This window comes from Coregonus clupeaformis, unplaced genomic scaffold, assembly GCF_020615455.1.
Source record: "Coregonus clupeaformis isolate EN_2021a unplaced genomic scaffold, ASM2061545v1 scaf0853, whole genome shotgun sequence".
NCBI lineage: Eukaryota > Metazoa > Chordata > Actinopteri > Salmoniformes > Salmonidae > Coregonus > Coregonus clupeaformis.
Genome location: NW_025534308.1, coordinates 177,850 through 194,338, shown reverse-complemented (window position 1 = coordinate 194,338; position 16,489 = coordinate 177,850). Strand labels below are relative to the sequence as shown.

The window sequence follows — 16,489 nt, the reverse complement described above, 5'->3', positions numbered from 1 at the left end:
ATGTAGCCAATGAATGTAGGTAGGTAGGTAGCTATATGTACATTTGTGTTTGTATTCCTTGGACTTGACAGCTAGCCATACAAGCTAAGAAAATAGGTGGGCAGTAAACGATTTTGTTGCAAGAACCATCGACCTAGCGAACAAGGCAGGAGCCCACACTGGATAGATAGATGGATAGCTAGTTAGTAGAAAATGCAGCTTGGAAATTAATCATAATGACAGTAAGCTATATAGCTAGCTTAGTTATCAAAATACTTAAGTGAACTGCAGTGGGATGTCAATTGCGCTACTCATTTGAACAAATGTGTAATGTGGTAATATTAGCCAGCTAGCTAACGTGCATTGCCATTCTTATATTGCTATCAGAATTCTGATTTGGTATCGCTCGCTGGATTCTCTTACAAATTTTGTAAATCAGGCTAGCTAACGTTGCTAGCTATTTGTCAGGTGCATTAAACTACTGTATCTATCAATAAGGAGAATAATTGACAACCATGGAAAAAGTCACGAAAATACTGGTTCATCTGTCGAAGAATAATGTCGCACCGCAATGTGCCCGTTTTGTGCAGGTCAGTTGTGCATGTGCTATGTTTTTGTTAGTTGTCACTTCAACACTAGCCAAATGCCAATGTCAAGTGGAATTTATGAAAACGAGGTGCGCGTGGGTGCTTTGGCAGTGTTTGTTTTTACTGTAGGACCATTTTAAAGGGGTAGTTCACCCAAATTACAATAATACTGTACATATACACTACATGACCATAAGTATGTGGACAACTGCTCGTCGAACATCTCATTCCAAAATCATGGGCATTAATATGGAGTTGGACCCCCCTTTGCTGCTATAACAGCCTCCATTCTTCTGGGAAGGCTTTCAACTAGCTGTTGGAACATTGCTGTGGGGACTTGCTTCCATTCAGCCACAAGAGCATTACTGAGGTCGGGCACTGATATTGGGCGATTAGGCCTGGCTCGCAGTCGGCGTTCCAATTCATCCCAAAGGTGTTCGATGGGGTTGAGGTCAGGGCTCTGTGCTGGCCGTCAAGTTCTTCCACACCAATCTCTACAAACCGTTTCTGTATGGACCTCGCTTTGTGCACAGGGCATTGTCATGCTGAAAGAGGAAAGGGCCTTCCCCAAACTGTTTCGTTTAGAATGTCATTGTATACTGTAGTGTTAAGATTTCCCTTTACTGGGACTAAGGGGCCTAGCCCGAACCATGAAAAACATCCCCAGACCATTATCCCTCCTCTACCAAATTTTACAGTTGGCACTATGCATTGGGGCAGGTAGCGTTCTGGCATCCGCCAAACCCAGATTCGTCCTTCGGACTGCCAGATGGTGAAGCGTGATTCATCACTCCAGAGAATGCATTTCCACTGCTCCTGAGTCAAATGGCGGCAAACTTTACAGCACTCGAGCCGATGCTTGGCATTGCGCATGGTGATCTTAGGCTTATGTGCGGCTGCTCGGTCATGGAAACCCATTTCATGAAGCTCCCGACTAACAGTTCTTCTGACGTTTGGAACTCGATAGTGAGTGTTGCAACTGAGGACAAGCAATTTTTAAGCACTTCAGCACTCGGCGGTCCCGTTCTGTGACCTTGTGTGGCCTACCACTTCTCGGCTGAGCCGTTGTTGCTCCTAGACGTTTCCACTTCACAATACAGCACTTATAGTTGACCAGGGCAGCTCTAGCAGGACAGAAATGTGACAAACTGACTTGTTGGAAAGTGACATCCTATGACGGTGTCACATTTAAAGTCACTGAGCTCTTCAGTAAGGCCATTCTACTGCCAATGTTTGTCTATAGAGATTGCATGGCTGTGTGCTCGATTTTATACACCTGTCAGCAATGGGTGCGGCTGAAATAGCCGAATCCACTAATTTGAAGGGGTGTCCACATACTTTTGTATATATAGTGTATATTTCCTTAATCTATGGGCCAGAGATTGCCATCCATAATTTGAATTTGTATATTGATAACCAAAAAACAATGACTGAATGGACCCATAGCAGGCCTAGTACTTTCCCCTCCAAAATACATTGAAATCAAGTAATTTAGCTAAGTGGTTAGCCTTTATTCTTCTAGTTGCTGACACTTCAAAGGTTGTTATGAGGTGAATTATGCAACAGTTAAAAAACTTCTTTTTTTTACCACTTAATTTTCTGTTAGAGCATAACAGGTCATTTTACAGAGACTCTTGATGATGAGGTGGAGGTGAAGTGTTCTTTGGAGAACAATCGCTTTATACTGTGCGACTGCGAGAAGGGGAGAGGAATTCCCCTAAAGGTAATGGCTCAATGAAACACATTCAATTTAATAAACTGATAGGTTTAATTGTTTTATCAATTGTGGTCACATTTCCATACCTCAGACAGTTGTTGTTTTGTGTATCCCATAGAAATAATTGTTGGTTGACTGAAAAAGTGTAATGGAAAATGTTTGAGTTTATTTGGTTGATATGTTTTTTTCTCAGAGGGCATCCTTTTGCCCCTTCAAGTATCTGTCTGTCGCAGAGGCAGCTGCAATCCCATTGGACGTTCAGAGCCGCGGAGTGGACGTGGGGGTTGCTATTCTTCTGCAGTCAGCCAATCAGAAGGTGTTGTTAACTCGACGGTCGTCCAGTCTTCGCATTTTCCCAAATGTGTGGGTTCCACCAGGTATGGCATCATTCTGCGGAAGTAACCTTTCAAAATGAAATGGCATTCCATAGGAAGACATATTGGGTAACCCAATTGACCTTACTGATGTTTCCTGATATTGAAACCTTTTTTATTTCAGGTGGCCATGTGGAACTGGATGAGAGGGTAACGTTTCTAGATGCTATAGCTATTAAACAGTGGAAGATAAATTAGATTATTCCCCATAAGTGTCTTTGCCTGTGGTTTCAACCCCCTCATGGTCTCTGGGGTCAATTCCCTTTTAGCTCAATCAAGCTTGGTGTGTGTGTTTGCCTCATATCTCTCTTGTTTGTCAGCTCCTGGATGCGGGGCTGAGGGAGCTGAGGGAGGAGACAGGACTGAAGCTGGACCCTGGAGACGTCTCAGCTCAGCTGCTGGGGCTCTGGGAGGTGTGGAAACCACTGTCACTACACATCACATTTCTAGCCCCAGGGAATAGTTTGTTAAATAATAATAATATGTAAATGCATTAGAAAAAACCTACTGGCCACAATTCCATACACATTTGATAAATTCTGATTTGTCTGACAGTCCTGTTTGCTCATGTTGGCTCAAATGTTTGTTCATTTTGTCTCTTCACAGTCAGTTTTCCCGCCCATGCTGAGCAGAGGGATGCCACAGAGGCACCATGTGGTCACCTACATGCTCCTAAACACCTCCCTCACACACCAGCAGCTCCAGGTGTCTGCCTGCCTGTCTGCCTGCCTGTCTGCCTGCCTGTCTGTCTGTCTGTCTGTCTGCCTGCCTGTCTGGTGTTATCATTAAAGGAACACAAATCAAAGAGAATGCCTCTGACTCACTAAAGACTATCTTTGTTCCAGGCCTCTCTGCACCCCGAACCCGCTGAGGTCAGTGGTTGTCTGTGGGTGGATGCCTCGCTGGTCAAGGCCATCGTGTCCGCCGTGGACGGAGAGGAGGGTTCTGGAACACCGCAGGAGGGCCTAGCTTCAACCATAAGGTACATCACATCCACAAAGTAATGTACTCAAAACATAAACAGACAGAAAAAATAGATTATATACTGTACCATTGACAAGTATTTCCTCTGACATTAATTATTTAATTGGTTTCCTCGTAACAATGTTGGCATTTTGTTTCTGTGGTGTTGGTTCTCCAGTGTATCGGAGGTCTCTCCGGAAGGTGGGCTCAGTGAGTCAGTTCTGCCATTATCTGTTTTGTGTAACCGGGCCACGGCTAGCGGAGAGGATGTGGAGCGGGTCAGCACTGGTACCAAATACGCCCTGGAGCTCTGGCTTAAGAACTTGGAGGGACAGGGGACCCGGTGTTAACTGTCTTCACTAAACCCGGACGTCTAGCCCTGTGATGAAGTGACTTCCTGGAGGATGACATCGCTTCCTGGAGTTTGCCTTAACCGGTGAAGGTCACCTAAAGTGAACTATCATCTTTTTAAAAAATCTTGTACGGATTAACCAATAATGAACTTTGGGTGAACTATCCCTTTAATATCAACAGCAACACCTACAAGTCTTATCTGGCTGTTTGAGGGCTTTGCATGAGCTATCAATTGTGTTGTGTGTAAAAACAGTTTTTATTGCAAGGATGTTGTTAGTGATGAAATGTGATGGAACAAAGTGGATTTACACTGCAGATGCTTTTATGATCATTATATTCCATTTGCGCCTTCAAGCCACAAGATGGCAATGCATAGCCTACACAGTGATTTCACATATGGAAACGAGCGCGAAACAATCAGAATTCTGATTTAAGTTTACATAATTATCTTGACTTGTAAATAAGAATGTGTTCTTAACTGACTCTCCTGGTTAAATAAAGGTAAAATAAAAAATACATTCTAAATGTACTTTTTTTTTTGTACTATACTCAGACAGAAGTTAGGTGTCAAGTTAGTTAGGTCTTCATTGTAAAGTTGAACACATAAATATTGTGTTGTACTTTCAACTGAAGATATTCAATATTTGTTTGCAGTGATTCAGTAATTAACATTTAAAGACTACTATTTTATATGTCATAAGTGGAACGTGTGTGTGTGGGTGGGTGTGTGTGTGTGTCATATAACGAAACCAATTTTCTCACCCACACCCAGATTAATATATGTACATTATGGCAACCTCACCCATGGATAAGATAATGGCAATTTTTTTATCTGCCATTTTCAATTAGAAATCTTGAACGTTAAATGGGGGAGGGTAATAATGGTTTTCTACAGTAACTAAGTGACTACAACATCAACTAGTCAGAATCTGCCATAAAATTATTGGAAGGGATTGATTTCTCTAATTCATCATAAGTCATTACATTTTAATGTCACTGGGAATAACAACAAGAGTTGGAGCACAATCTTCAGATCCTGAACTATCCCATTTTTCCCGAACTGTCCTGGCTTTTACCATGCAGAGGTAATCAATGGGACCTGTTGTTAGTATTAGGAGCACCACACCCTCTGTGCCAATAGTAGTGGGCACTGGGCATTCTAGTGGGCAAGTATGTGGCAGGGCATTCAAGGTATAATCAAGTCTTGATGCCACATTTCCTTGCCAGCATATTGTCTGTATTGGTGATGTCATGATATTACTGTATAGGTTATATTTTCTAGATTTGTCTTATCGTCATAGTGTGTCACTTGTCGGATTTGTTTATAAGTTACATGAGTGACTCAATGACTTATTCATTACCACTAATGTATTTGTGTCTGCAGACCTTCATATGTGGATTTTACCTTTTGCCATAGACAATTGACAGACAACATTTGTCATATTGGCCCAAATGCAAAGACATTGACTTATCCTCTTGATGGTATTATTAGAATAGGTTGTTTCCGTTGGCGAAAGAAGCCTTGCACGGATGCAAGGGTGTATGGTTCTATCAGTATGTACATATACATGCTTGAATAATGTTTGGTTACACTGTTAGCAAAGGACTTAAGATTGCATTCTGTCTTCGCCCTTTTGGTCTTTTTGGTTGATTGCTTTTCAAGCCCAGCCAACCGATAAATCATATAATCTCTGAGGTCATAATCAAACAATTACCTCAATGTGTCAAAAACAATAAGAACTGATCTTATTTGTTTTGGTTGAAAGTTTCTCTCTGATTGATTATCTTCCTGCTTAACAGTATTAGTAACAGCAACCACTGTGATGTTTTCCTGGAAAAATACACAATGCATCTGTAGAAAGACATACCTAATACAGACTACATAGGTAGGGGATATTGAGACGAAGGGACATACAGTGCATTCGGAAAGTATAGAAATGTATGCACATTTATTAAAAATAAAAAACAGAAATACATTATTTACATAAGTATTCAGACCCTTTGCTGTGAGACTCGAAACTGAGCTCAGGTGCATCTTGTTTCCATTGATCATCCTTGAGATGTTTCTACAACTTGATTGGAGTCGACCTGGGGTAAATTCAATTGATTGGACATGATTTGGAAAGGCACACACCTGTCTATATAAGTTCCCACAGTTGACAGTGCATGTCAGAGCAAAAACCAAGCCATGAGGTCGAAGGAATTGTCTGTAGAGCTCTGAGACAGGATTGTGTAGAGGCACAGATCTGGGGAAGGGTACCAAAACATTTCTGCAGCATTGAAGGTCCCCAAGAACACAGTGGCCTCCATCATTCTTAAATGGAAGAAGTTTGGAACCACCAAGACTCTTCCTAGAGCTGGCCGCCCGGCCGAACTAAGTAATCAGGGGAGAAGGGCCTTGGTCAGGGAGGTGATCAAGAACCCGATGTTCACTCTGACAGAGCTCCAGAGTTCCTCTGTTGGGATGGGAGAACCTTCCAGAAGGTCAACCATCTCTGCAGCACTCCACCAATCAGGCCTTTATGGTAGAGTGGCCAGATGGAAGCCACACCTCAGTAAAAGGCACATGACAGCCCGCTTGGAGTTTGCCAAAAGGCATCTAAAGGACTCAGACCATGAGAAACAAGATTCTCTGGTCTGAAGAAACCAAGATTGAACTCTTTGGCCTGAATGCCAAAAGTCACATCTGGAGGAAACCTGGCACCATCCCTACGGTGAAGCATGGTGGTGGCAGAATCATGCTGTGGGGATGTTTTTCAGTGGCAGGGACTGGGAGACTAGTCATGATCGAGGGAAAGATGAAATTACAGAGAGCTCCTTGATGAAAACCTGCTCCAGAGCGCTCAGGACCTCAGACTGGGGCGAAGGTTCCCCTTCCAACAGGACAACGACCCTAAGCACACAGCCAAGACAACGCAGGAGTGGCTTCGGTACAAGTCTCTGAATGTCCTTGAGTGGCCAAGCCAGAGCACGGACTTGAACCCAATCAAACATCTCTAGAGAGACCTGAAAATAGCTGTGCAGCGACGCTCCCCATCCAACCTGTCAGAGATTGAGAAGATCTGCAGAGAACAATGGGTGAAAGTCCCCAAATACAGGTGTGCCAAGCTTGTAGCATCATACCCAAGAAGATTCGAGGCTGTAATCACTGCCAAAGGTGCTTCAACAAAGTAAAGGGTCTGAATACTTATGCAAATGTAATATTTCAGTTTATTTTTATACATTTGCAAAAATGTCTAAACCTGTTTTTGCTTTGTCATTTTGGGGTATTGTGTGTACAATTTAATCCATTTTAGAATAAGGCTGTAACGTAACAATATGGAGAAAGTCAAGGGGTCTGAATACACTCCGAATGCACTGTATATTTTGGATAAGAATGCTGTTTGTACTGCACACCTTGAAAAATTATAAGTCTTCAATTCTCAATGTCACTTGGTAGCTGGTTATCATGAAAGTTATGTATCTGTAACCAGGACATCCATACATATACTGTATGTCAACTTTTTATGTTAAACCCAGGCCATTGGCCCAAATATCAGAAAAAGGTGTTGCCTTTTTAATGCACACTGACTCGCATATAACATGGACAAAGTTCGAGTAATTCTTAATTTTATGGAGTCTGACTCATTTCTTAATTGAATACAATACCTTATTCTTTATCAGACCGTCACACCCGGCCTAACTGTAAAGCACGTTATCTAGATATCTATTTACTTGTTCCTTTCACACAAAGAATAAAAGAAGGAAAAGCCAGGGGATGAGGGCATGCTTAGATACAAACAGAGGCATGTCTGTTCTGCCCTAGCTTCAGTTCTCCTGATGAACAGAATCATCCAACTCTTTTACAAAGCAAACCAATACTGCCCATAAAAATGTAACTGAAACTTTATGTATTATTTACAAATATTTATTCCAAAAAGTATTTAATTTTTTAAAATGAAAATCTTAAAGTTACAATGCATGGTCACTTCAAATGTTTACAGATAGTTGAATCTCACAGATTTGATTAATAATTGTGGATTTATTTAATCAGATTGTCAAATATACATAACATTGGTGTTTTACTCATTGGGTTGGGTTTGTGGAATAGTTTACTTTTTGGCATGCTAGCATCCTATCTCTAAAATGTTTTATCCAGCGGTAGAATGAGGGAATTAGATTCAGATCTCTCAGCCCAAGTCAAAAGGTTTGATTTACTGTCTTTGAAAACAATTAACTTCTTGTTAACTGTACCTGATTGGGTATTGTCCTTAGGTGCACCCCTACTCATTCTTCTTAAATGTTAATTGCAGGATACATATGTTGACCCCATTTACTGATCTCGGATCAGCTTTCTTTTGTACAAAGGTTAAGCTTGCCTTTAGCAAAGACTGAAAAATACAACTAAACCCATTACCGCAATGAAGACAAAATGGCCAGCCTGGCCTCAGAGCCATTCGAAACATACTTTATGTACTTCTGGCACCTCAAGACACATGATACTTACCAATGGCTTAGTTACTTTAGACAGAAACGAAAGTAGGGCGGTTGGTCGGGGAGGAGTAACATTTCATACTTAAGGAAAGGGTGCAATTTTACGTACAGAATAATAAGAAATTATCTGAGACCAGGTTGGGGAGGATAGGTGGGCGTAATCTGCAACCGTCTAGCAATCCAAAAATTGGGTGTTGTAGTTCCGTCGGGAACAGCTGTAGAGTTTTAGAAAACCCTTCCCCTAACCCTTATTCTAAATGTAATTCAATTCACCTAACCTTTGTCGTTTTAGTTCTAATCTTTTAGGTAAATTATCCTAACCTTTGTCGTTAGTTCCTCTAAACCAGGGTTCTTCAATTCCGGTCCTGGAGGGCCGAAACACTTCTGTTTTTTATTTCTACCTGGTAGTTAATTGCACTCACCTGGTGTCCCAGGTCTGAATTAGCCCCTGATTAGAAGGAGAGGATGAAAAACAGAGGTGTTTCGGCCCTCCAGGACCGGAATTGAAGAACCCTGCTCTAAACCAATGTAAATTCTCCGTAACTCTCCGTTACAGCACAACATGCAACCTGGTCTCAAATAAAGTCGTATAATACTATACGTCCTTCAATTCGTAAACCGTTTCCTACCAGCTAAAATGTATTATACTATACAACCTATAATTCATATGATATGGTATGACCGCTATTCCATTCATAATGTAACCTAACATAATGTAATATATCATACTAAATAAGGTGTCACAGATGTACATTCATAATAATACGAATTGACCTGAGACCACATTGCAGCGACTGACTAACATTGACCCAAAATTAATAGTCCCAAAGCCTAGATGCTGCTTGTAGATCAAGCTGTCTAGCAGGCTAGTTGGAGTTTCCACCATATTGCACCAAGGGTTAGAGCTACTTTACAGAGTATATAAAACCATATGAAGATGTGTACTGTAAAAACCAGCGGTGGCTGCTGAGGGGAGGATGGCTCATAATAATTGGAAACCATGTGTTTGATACCATTCCATTGACTCCATTCCAGCCATTATTATGAGCCGTCCTCCCATTAGCAGCCTCCACTGGTAAAAACATTAGGAATAAAATAACATTAGGACAAAATAAATGCAGGTTGAAATTACAATCAGTGAGCCAACACCATGATCTTCATTCAGATACTTCAGAGATAATTGGACCATTTGTACAGAATTGTCATTGCTCCCATTACTTCTAAAAGCCATTTCAGATGGTCTTCTTACCCAATTGACTGGAGCTTCTGGAGGAAAGAGAAGTAGGGAAGGGAATATTTTTTTTTCTTCATAAAAATAGCTAATTACTTCAACAATGAAAGATACACAGTATCTTCAACATTTCATGAGTGATGTGTTTTCTTAGAAAGTTACTTCAATGTTTTTGGTCAATATGTATGTTAACACATCTCTACACACCTATATCTACAATAATCAGTAGTCTACCTATTCAAATCTCACATTGAACCCCATCCCCCTGATGTATGGAATGAAAGAAAGCATTCAGGGGAGATTGTCTCCTGGAATTGAAAACATGAAAATACACTTCCTCTTTTGTCTACTTGACAGTACCACTGAAGTACATAAACATACAAAAGAGTGTGTCACCTACTGTACCTGTGTGTCAGAACCTCTTAGTTGTTAGCTCACTTGTTCACCACATACATCCCTGTTTGGTTTTTCAATGGTTCATCCATTTCGTCCTGTATCAGAGAAAATATCAGCTCATCAAAGGTGTAAAACTGTCTGTAAAGACGATACAGCACACAATATAATTTATCAGGCAAAACTTAATTTTGCATTCTGTTTTTGACCTGTTGTATAGAACTGCAATGTTTCCCTATCTTGCAGATGTTCATCTGTTCTAAAGCCTTAGTTAACTAAGCCTGAAAGACATCCACTCTGCTTAACTGCAACAATAAATCAAACCGGTGATTAATACATTAAAAGTGCTTTGGGAGGAGAAGGTTATGTAAAGAGAACAGAGTGGTTGTGGATTACAATGTGTCTGTTTGCTGCTCTGTTGCCATAGAGACAGGTGACAGAGGGGCACTCTTTTCATTATGTTATAGTCAGTCTCTGAGCAAATGTTGGCAGACTAGTATGGAACGACCATGCTCAATAAATTGATCAAGGAGAGTTGGAGGCTCTGAACAAATAGTCCTCCAATGTCTTCCACTGTTCCCTTTACAAAACAACATAACAAACATGCTCAAAGCACTGCTAGCAGCAACACAGAATTAAAAAAGATATCTATGTAAATGTAACACAATTATATGAAGTGCATAAACACAAATACACAACAATATCCTTATTCAGTAGATTGAATATAGCAATATAAGCTAACTCAAACTGTACATTTCCAAAGCTAAACAAATATCTATGACGTTACATATCAACGCTAGAAAAAACCTGAATAGTCTCATTAGTACAGTCAATGGTCTCTTTGTTTGGTGTTAAGGGAGAGATCTCTCTCTCTGTCGTTGGTAGATCCCATGGCATTTGTACTTAGCATCCCTTTCATAGCTCAATCAAATTTTTTATGTCCACAATATACACTGCCTTTTTTCAAACAAATAAAGGCGTGGCCAGTCATTCAAAGTGACATTGATGAGTAAAATGCCCTATACAGGAAGGTCCTTGGATGATAACTCTGGTGTCATCCCTCATATGTACCCAAGGCAGGATTAAAGCTATACATTTACAGCTCACAGATGATTGCGTTTAATTGGTTGTCTGGTCAACCAAGAACATCTGCTTATGTGGGGGTTTGATTTCGGAGATAAGCAACTTGGTGCATCAATTAATATATGTGGCTTGGGGGGAGGAGTATGGCTTGGGACCCTTCTCTCGAAGCTACAGGGGTAGTTAGGCTAAGAGGGTAGAGGGGAAGGCTAGTGTTTCCCACGCCTCAGGTTTCCCTGGTCAAAGCCAGAAGGGCACAAAGAGACGTTTATCTAACACTGAGGCAGAGCGGCCAGTCTTAGTAACCATAGCCAACCTGCTGGATACAGAATCTGTGCCTGTGTGTGTGTCTATCTGGCCTCTCTACTAAGACATAGGACTTACATTAGGCTTGCCGTTGGGCACGTCGAAGCGGCTGTGTGTGGAGTACATTTGGATGTTTGCCCCGTGGTTGATCTGGTCATATGGGCTGAAGCTTCCGTATCTCTGCCTACAGCACAACCACACTAGCTGAAGGTCAAGAAAATACAAGAATCATAGTACTTCTAAAATGGCCTCCTTAGCATGATGATATGATACTGTAACTGTTATAGCAGGGTTGTGACTGTTTCTGAGAAAATTGAGGTCTACAATGCATTTAGGGAGAAACAGTGTGCATGCGTGTGTCCGTGTGTGTTTGTACTCACCAGCAGTATTAGGAGAATAAGGAGGATTAACAAGATCAGGGCAGCCAGTACCAATAGAGCGATCCCCCATCCTGGGACCCCATCCCCGCCCCCAGCAACTACAGCTGCAGCATTCTCGGTGGTCTTATGACTGGTCGTTTGTCCCGTGGCAGCCTGATGCGTGCTTGTTGCTCTCTCAGTAGGGGCAACTTGGGGGTTAGATTGGCCCGAGGTAGTTGTTGATAGAGAGGCTTTACGAAAGACAGTTGTGCTACTGGCCTGGGGAGGATTTTTAGGCGTAATAGGGGTGGTTGTATTGCTAATTGTATTGTTATGGTCTCCAGGAATAGGGGTGGTTATATGGCTAATTGTTATGTTATGGTCCCCAGGATTATGGGTGGTTACGTTGCTAATTGTAATGTTGTGGTCTTCAGCACCAGGGGTGGTTTTGTTGCTAATTGTAATGTTATGGTCTTCAGGATTAGGGGTGGTTACGTTGCTAATTGTAATGTTGTGGTCTTCAGGACCAGGGGTGGTTATGTTGCTAATTGTAATGTTATGGTCTTCAGGAATAGGGGTGGTTATGTTGCTAATTGTTATGTTATGGTCCCCAGGATTAGGGGTGGTTACGTTGCTAATTGTAATGTTGTGGTCTTCAGGACCAGGGGTGGTTTTGTTGCTAATTGTAATGTTATGGTCTTCAGGATTAGGGGTGGTTACGTTGATAATTGTAATGTTGTGGTCTTCAGGACCAGGGGTGGTTATGTTGCTAATTGTAATGTTATGGTCTTCAGGAATAGGGGTGGTTATGTTGCTAATTGTTATGTTATGGTCCCCAGGATTAGGGGTGGTTACGTTGCTAATTGTAATGTTGTGGTCTTCAGGACCAGGGGTGGTTTTGTTGCTAATTGTAATGTTATGGTCTTCAGGATTAGGGGTGGTTACGTTGATAATTGTAATGTTGTGGTCTTCAGGACCAGGGGTGGTTATGTTGCTAATTGTAATGTTATGGTCTTCGGGAATAGGGGTGGTTATGTTGCTAATTGTTATGTTATGGTCCCCAGGATTAGGGGTGTTTATGTTGCTAATTATAATGTTATGGTCTTCAGGAATAGGGGTGGTTATGTTGCTAATTGTAATGTTATGGTCTTCAGGAATAGGGGTGGTTATGTTGCTAATTGTAATGTTATGGTCTTCAGGAATAGGGGTGCTTATGTTGCTCATTGTAATGTTATGGTCAGGACTAGTGGTGGTGGTTGTAAGGGTATGACTACTTGTGATACTAACTGTTGCAAGACTGGTGATGATGCCAGAAGAAGTCATTGCTGTAGATGTAGTTGCATCCCCGACCCTTCCTGAACGGCTAGCCGTACTAACTAAGGCAGCTGTAGTAGTCGTCGCTGCAGATGGTGGTGAGGAAGTTACGGTTGCTGTGGTACGTGCTACATGAGGTAGTATGGCTTTTATTGGAAGTTGATCTGAGGGATAAAGAACATATTTGTGATTCCTGCTTTATTTTACTAATAACAGTTTCTTAAGCTATTTACAATACAGGTTATTTGTAACATACAAATGAATCAGGTTGCTACACAACAGAAGTAGAGAAGGTTGCCATCTTCTTTACCTTCAGTATAGGCGAGGTCCAGGTCAAGGGTTTTGGATTTATTTGATCGGATATGAGTGGAAAATAGATCTTTAACCAAACTTGCATTGATCATTAATGTAGTCCCAAACATTAATGTTGAGTTTGCAATGACAGATCCATTACTGCAAGAGTGGGAGCAGTAGTCAAAAATAATGCTAATGTATAATTGTCAATATCCTTAAGAATGCTATTTTTTAAAATGGCTGCATTTTAAATTCAACATTAGAGCTCACCTGAAGATTATATCAAATACACCCATATATTTGTCAGGGTCTGGCAAAGTGCTGTAGACGTCATCCATCTGAAAAAGAAAGACACAGCAATCAGAGGAGCACTTTAATATTATCCTACAGGCCTACAAAGCATGGCTTCACACCTTTACTTGTTTGAATATTGAGGATATTGTAACAGGTTGTAAGGGAGGTGTCTATAGTATCCTTGTCTATGGTGTAGTGGAGTGGGACAACTGGAGTGTGAGCTAGTAGTGATGGCTCGGTTTTGTTGTTTACTGTTAAAATAGTTCTCACTTCTAGGTGTTGGAGAGCTGATGATGTTGGTGACATAGAAATAGAATGAATAGAACATGCTTGGGAACATCTAACCCTGGCAATTTGACTGGTAAACTCATACGTACACTCGCAATGGTTGCCTGGTATAGATGCGGTAAAGAGGTCAATAGAACTTGACCAAAACAATGGAAATGACATGGAAATGTGTTGGGGAAAGATGCTGTGGTGGAAAGATCCTGAAGCTCACCAGCAAAAATGTGCCTACATATAGGCTATTGTTTATGTGTGTATTATGCTTGTATAGATGTCAACCCCAATACATTTTCATGTCATCATCACCAATCAACTGCATTACATTACTTTGACTACCACCACCGATTGTATGCTAGCTATGCTACCGGTTTATACGAACGGGAGTTAGCACTTACTGTAGCAGTCACTTCTTCTAAGCCTGAATGTGACTACTTCTAAATGTTATGCAGCGAAAACAGCCAAATGTATCAAAATCAGACTTTAGTAACCACATTGTGGGCCTGTTACAATACATCAATCATGCCGTATTTGACGAATATCCACTTTGTTAGATCATATTTGTTGAATGTGCGCCCGTTCTATTAATTATTTTATATGGTGGGTGACTTGTCTTAGCAAGCATGATGTATCTCCAGGGCAAATAGTTATTTTGGGAGTATAGACTGAGTGATGAGTTGAAGATCTATGGACTGACTTGAGCAGTAAAAACCCACAGACTCTTACCATCTGCTCCACCTGTTTCCTCAGCTGTTTGTACTCCTTAGAGTTTTGATTATTGAGTGACTCAGTGTAATTCCGGTTGGTGATTCTGACGCATAAGTAGTAGGCGGACAGCGGAGCTGGGGTGGTCTTATCACTGCTGCTGGGTGTTGCCCTCCGTAAATGGGTAACAGGCACAACATCAGCAAAGAAAAGGAGTGCTGTACAGGAGAAGGGGAAACAAGCCAAAATTCGGAAATGAGCAGAAATACTGATACACACCCATCTAATGAATTACTGCCATTACCCTTAGAGACTGACTGATTGAAGTGCCAATTACAGCCAATAAAGGTATCCTTGTACTGTGGAAATGATTATCTGTAGACAGACACTTTGAGTTGAAAGGGGGGTCACCATCTGTGATCTCTGTAGTACCCAGACAAAACAATAATCTTCAATCACTACAATAATGCATTATTTAGACTAATTTCTTCCAAAACAAAGTTTTCGAATGTGTTTTCTCAGTGCGGGAAATAAGTTGTTTTGTCTAATATTTGATTGAGTGGGGTCGATTGTAAATCCATAATACTATTCTGCTACTGCACTACATAACGCTGAATACATTTTTATACATTATGACACACTATGACATATTATGACAAATTATGATAGATGTTTTGCTATCTTGAGCAAAACGCCAGATTTAAAAATCTTCTCAATGGGGGTTTTAACTCCAGTATATTGGCATCACTTGAGTCACCTGAGGAAGCAACTTAAAGTATAATAGGCCAAAATGTCCTCAAGAAGGCTCCAGAGCAGCCGGGGACAAGAGAATCATGAAAAAGTGGTATTCTGGTTGTGTGCTGATAAGGTTTGACTCTCTGTAAACCACAAAGTATGATTTACTTAGATACAGGTAACTGACAAAATAAAGGAAACCCCAACATAAAGTGTCTTACAGTTTTTCTCAGTCGCTTTGGTGCATTTCTTAGATCAAAAGTGCAATTCTTGATACTACTTGTACAAATTCCAAATCATCTAGTCACTTGTGCACATCATTAAAGCAATTTCTTATTCCTTTGAACAAATTGCAATTGCTTTTGTACATATTGCAATTGATAATGTACAAGTGTCAGCTTTTTTCCACATTTTCAATTGCTCATGTCATGTTGATCAAAATATAGTAGATGGTTCTCTGTTGAATAGTCTTACCCCTCAAAACATCTAGGCATTAGTTCCTTGCATAAGCCATTACATGCAAAATTGTTGAACTATTTGTCATAAACTGTCAAGCATAGTTTTACACATTTCTATTAGACCTTTTGTACAAAAACGTAAATTGCTGAATCGTGCAGGTGAAATTAACCCTCACTCATGGAATGAGGAATGTAAAGTGTAAAGTGTTAGTTCAACCAACAATCAACCAGTTGTCTAAATTGCTCAAAGGTGCATCTCGTGAACAATCAATTGGCAAGCATATATAGACAGACCACAACACAGAGTTGCAATTTTCCAATAATGGATGGACCAGGAAACGAACAGGGTCAACAGCCAAGAGGAGGAAGAAGAGGAGCAAGGATGCGTGGTGGAAGGCAAAACAGAGGAAGAGGCAGAAGAGGACATAGGCGCATATCTGATGACATAAGGGCCACTATTGTAGACCATGTTGTCAATCATGGCCTTACAATGGCTGAGGCGGGTCGAAGGGTGCAGCCGAATATTGGGAGATCAACCGTGTCCTCAATAGTACAAACGTTTCGAAGAGAGAACAGGTATGTCCACCAATG

At 41.0% G+C, this 16,489-nt stretch overlaps 1 protein-coding gene and 1 long non-coding RNA gene across 4 annotated transcripts; one reads left to right on the top strand and one right to left on the bottom strand.

Moving 5' to 3' along the window:
- On the top strand, nucleotides 1-4,490 carry LOC121570674 (nucleoside diphosphate-linked moiety X motif 17-like). 3 transcript variants are annotated; one of them, XM_041882148.2, is made up of 9 exons: nucleotides 1-96; nucleotides 478-569; nucleotides 2,173-2,289; nucleotides 2,477-2,660; nucleotides 2,782-2,807; nucleotides 2,978-3,070; nucleotides 3,264-3,362; nucleotides 3,503-3,639; nucleotides 3,799-4,490. In XM_041882148.2, exons 2-9 carry the CDS (start codon nucleotides 495-497, stop codon nucleotides 3,968-3,970), a joined length of 903 nt encoding a protein of 300 aa, XP_041738082.1. In that variant the 5' UTR covers nucleotides 1-96; nucleotides 478-494; the 3' UTR covers nucleotides 3,971-4,490. The 3 variants fall into 3 exon arrangements, with proteins under 3 accessions (XP_041738082.1, XP_041738081.1, XP_041738080.1); XM_041882147.2 differs by having other exon boundaries at nucleotides 31-221; XM_041882146.2 differs by having other exon boundaries at nucleotides 31-569.
- Nucleotides 4,491-8,904: 4,414 nt separating this feature from the next.
- On the bottom strand, nucleotides 8,905-11,971 carry LOC121570673. The gene is made up of 4 exons (XR_006001501.1): nucleotides 11,838-11,971; nucleotides 11,536-11,661; nucleotides 10,084-10,169; nucleotides 8,905-9,713 (listed from the first exon to the last, which is right to left on the bottom strand). It is a non-coding gene; the product is annotated as an uncharacterized LOC121570673 (long non-coding RNA).
- Nucleotides 11,972-16,489: the final 4,518 nt, after the last annotated feature.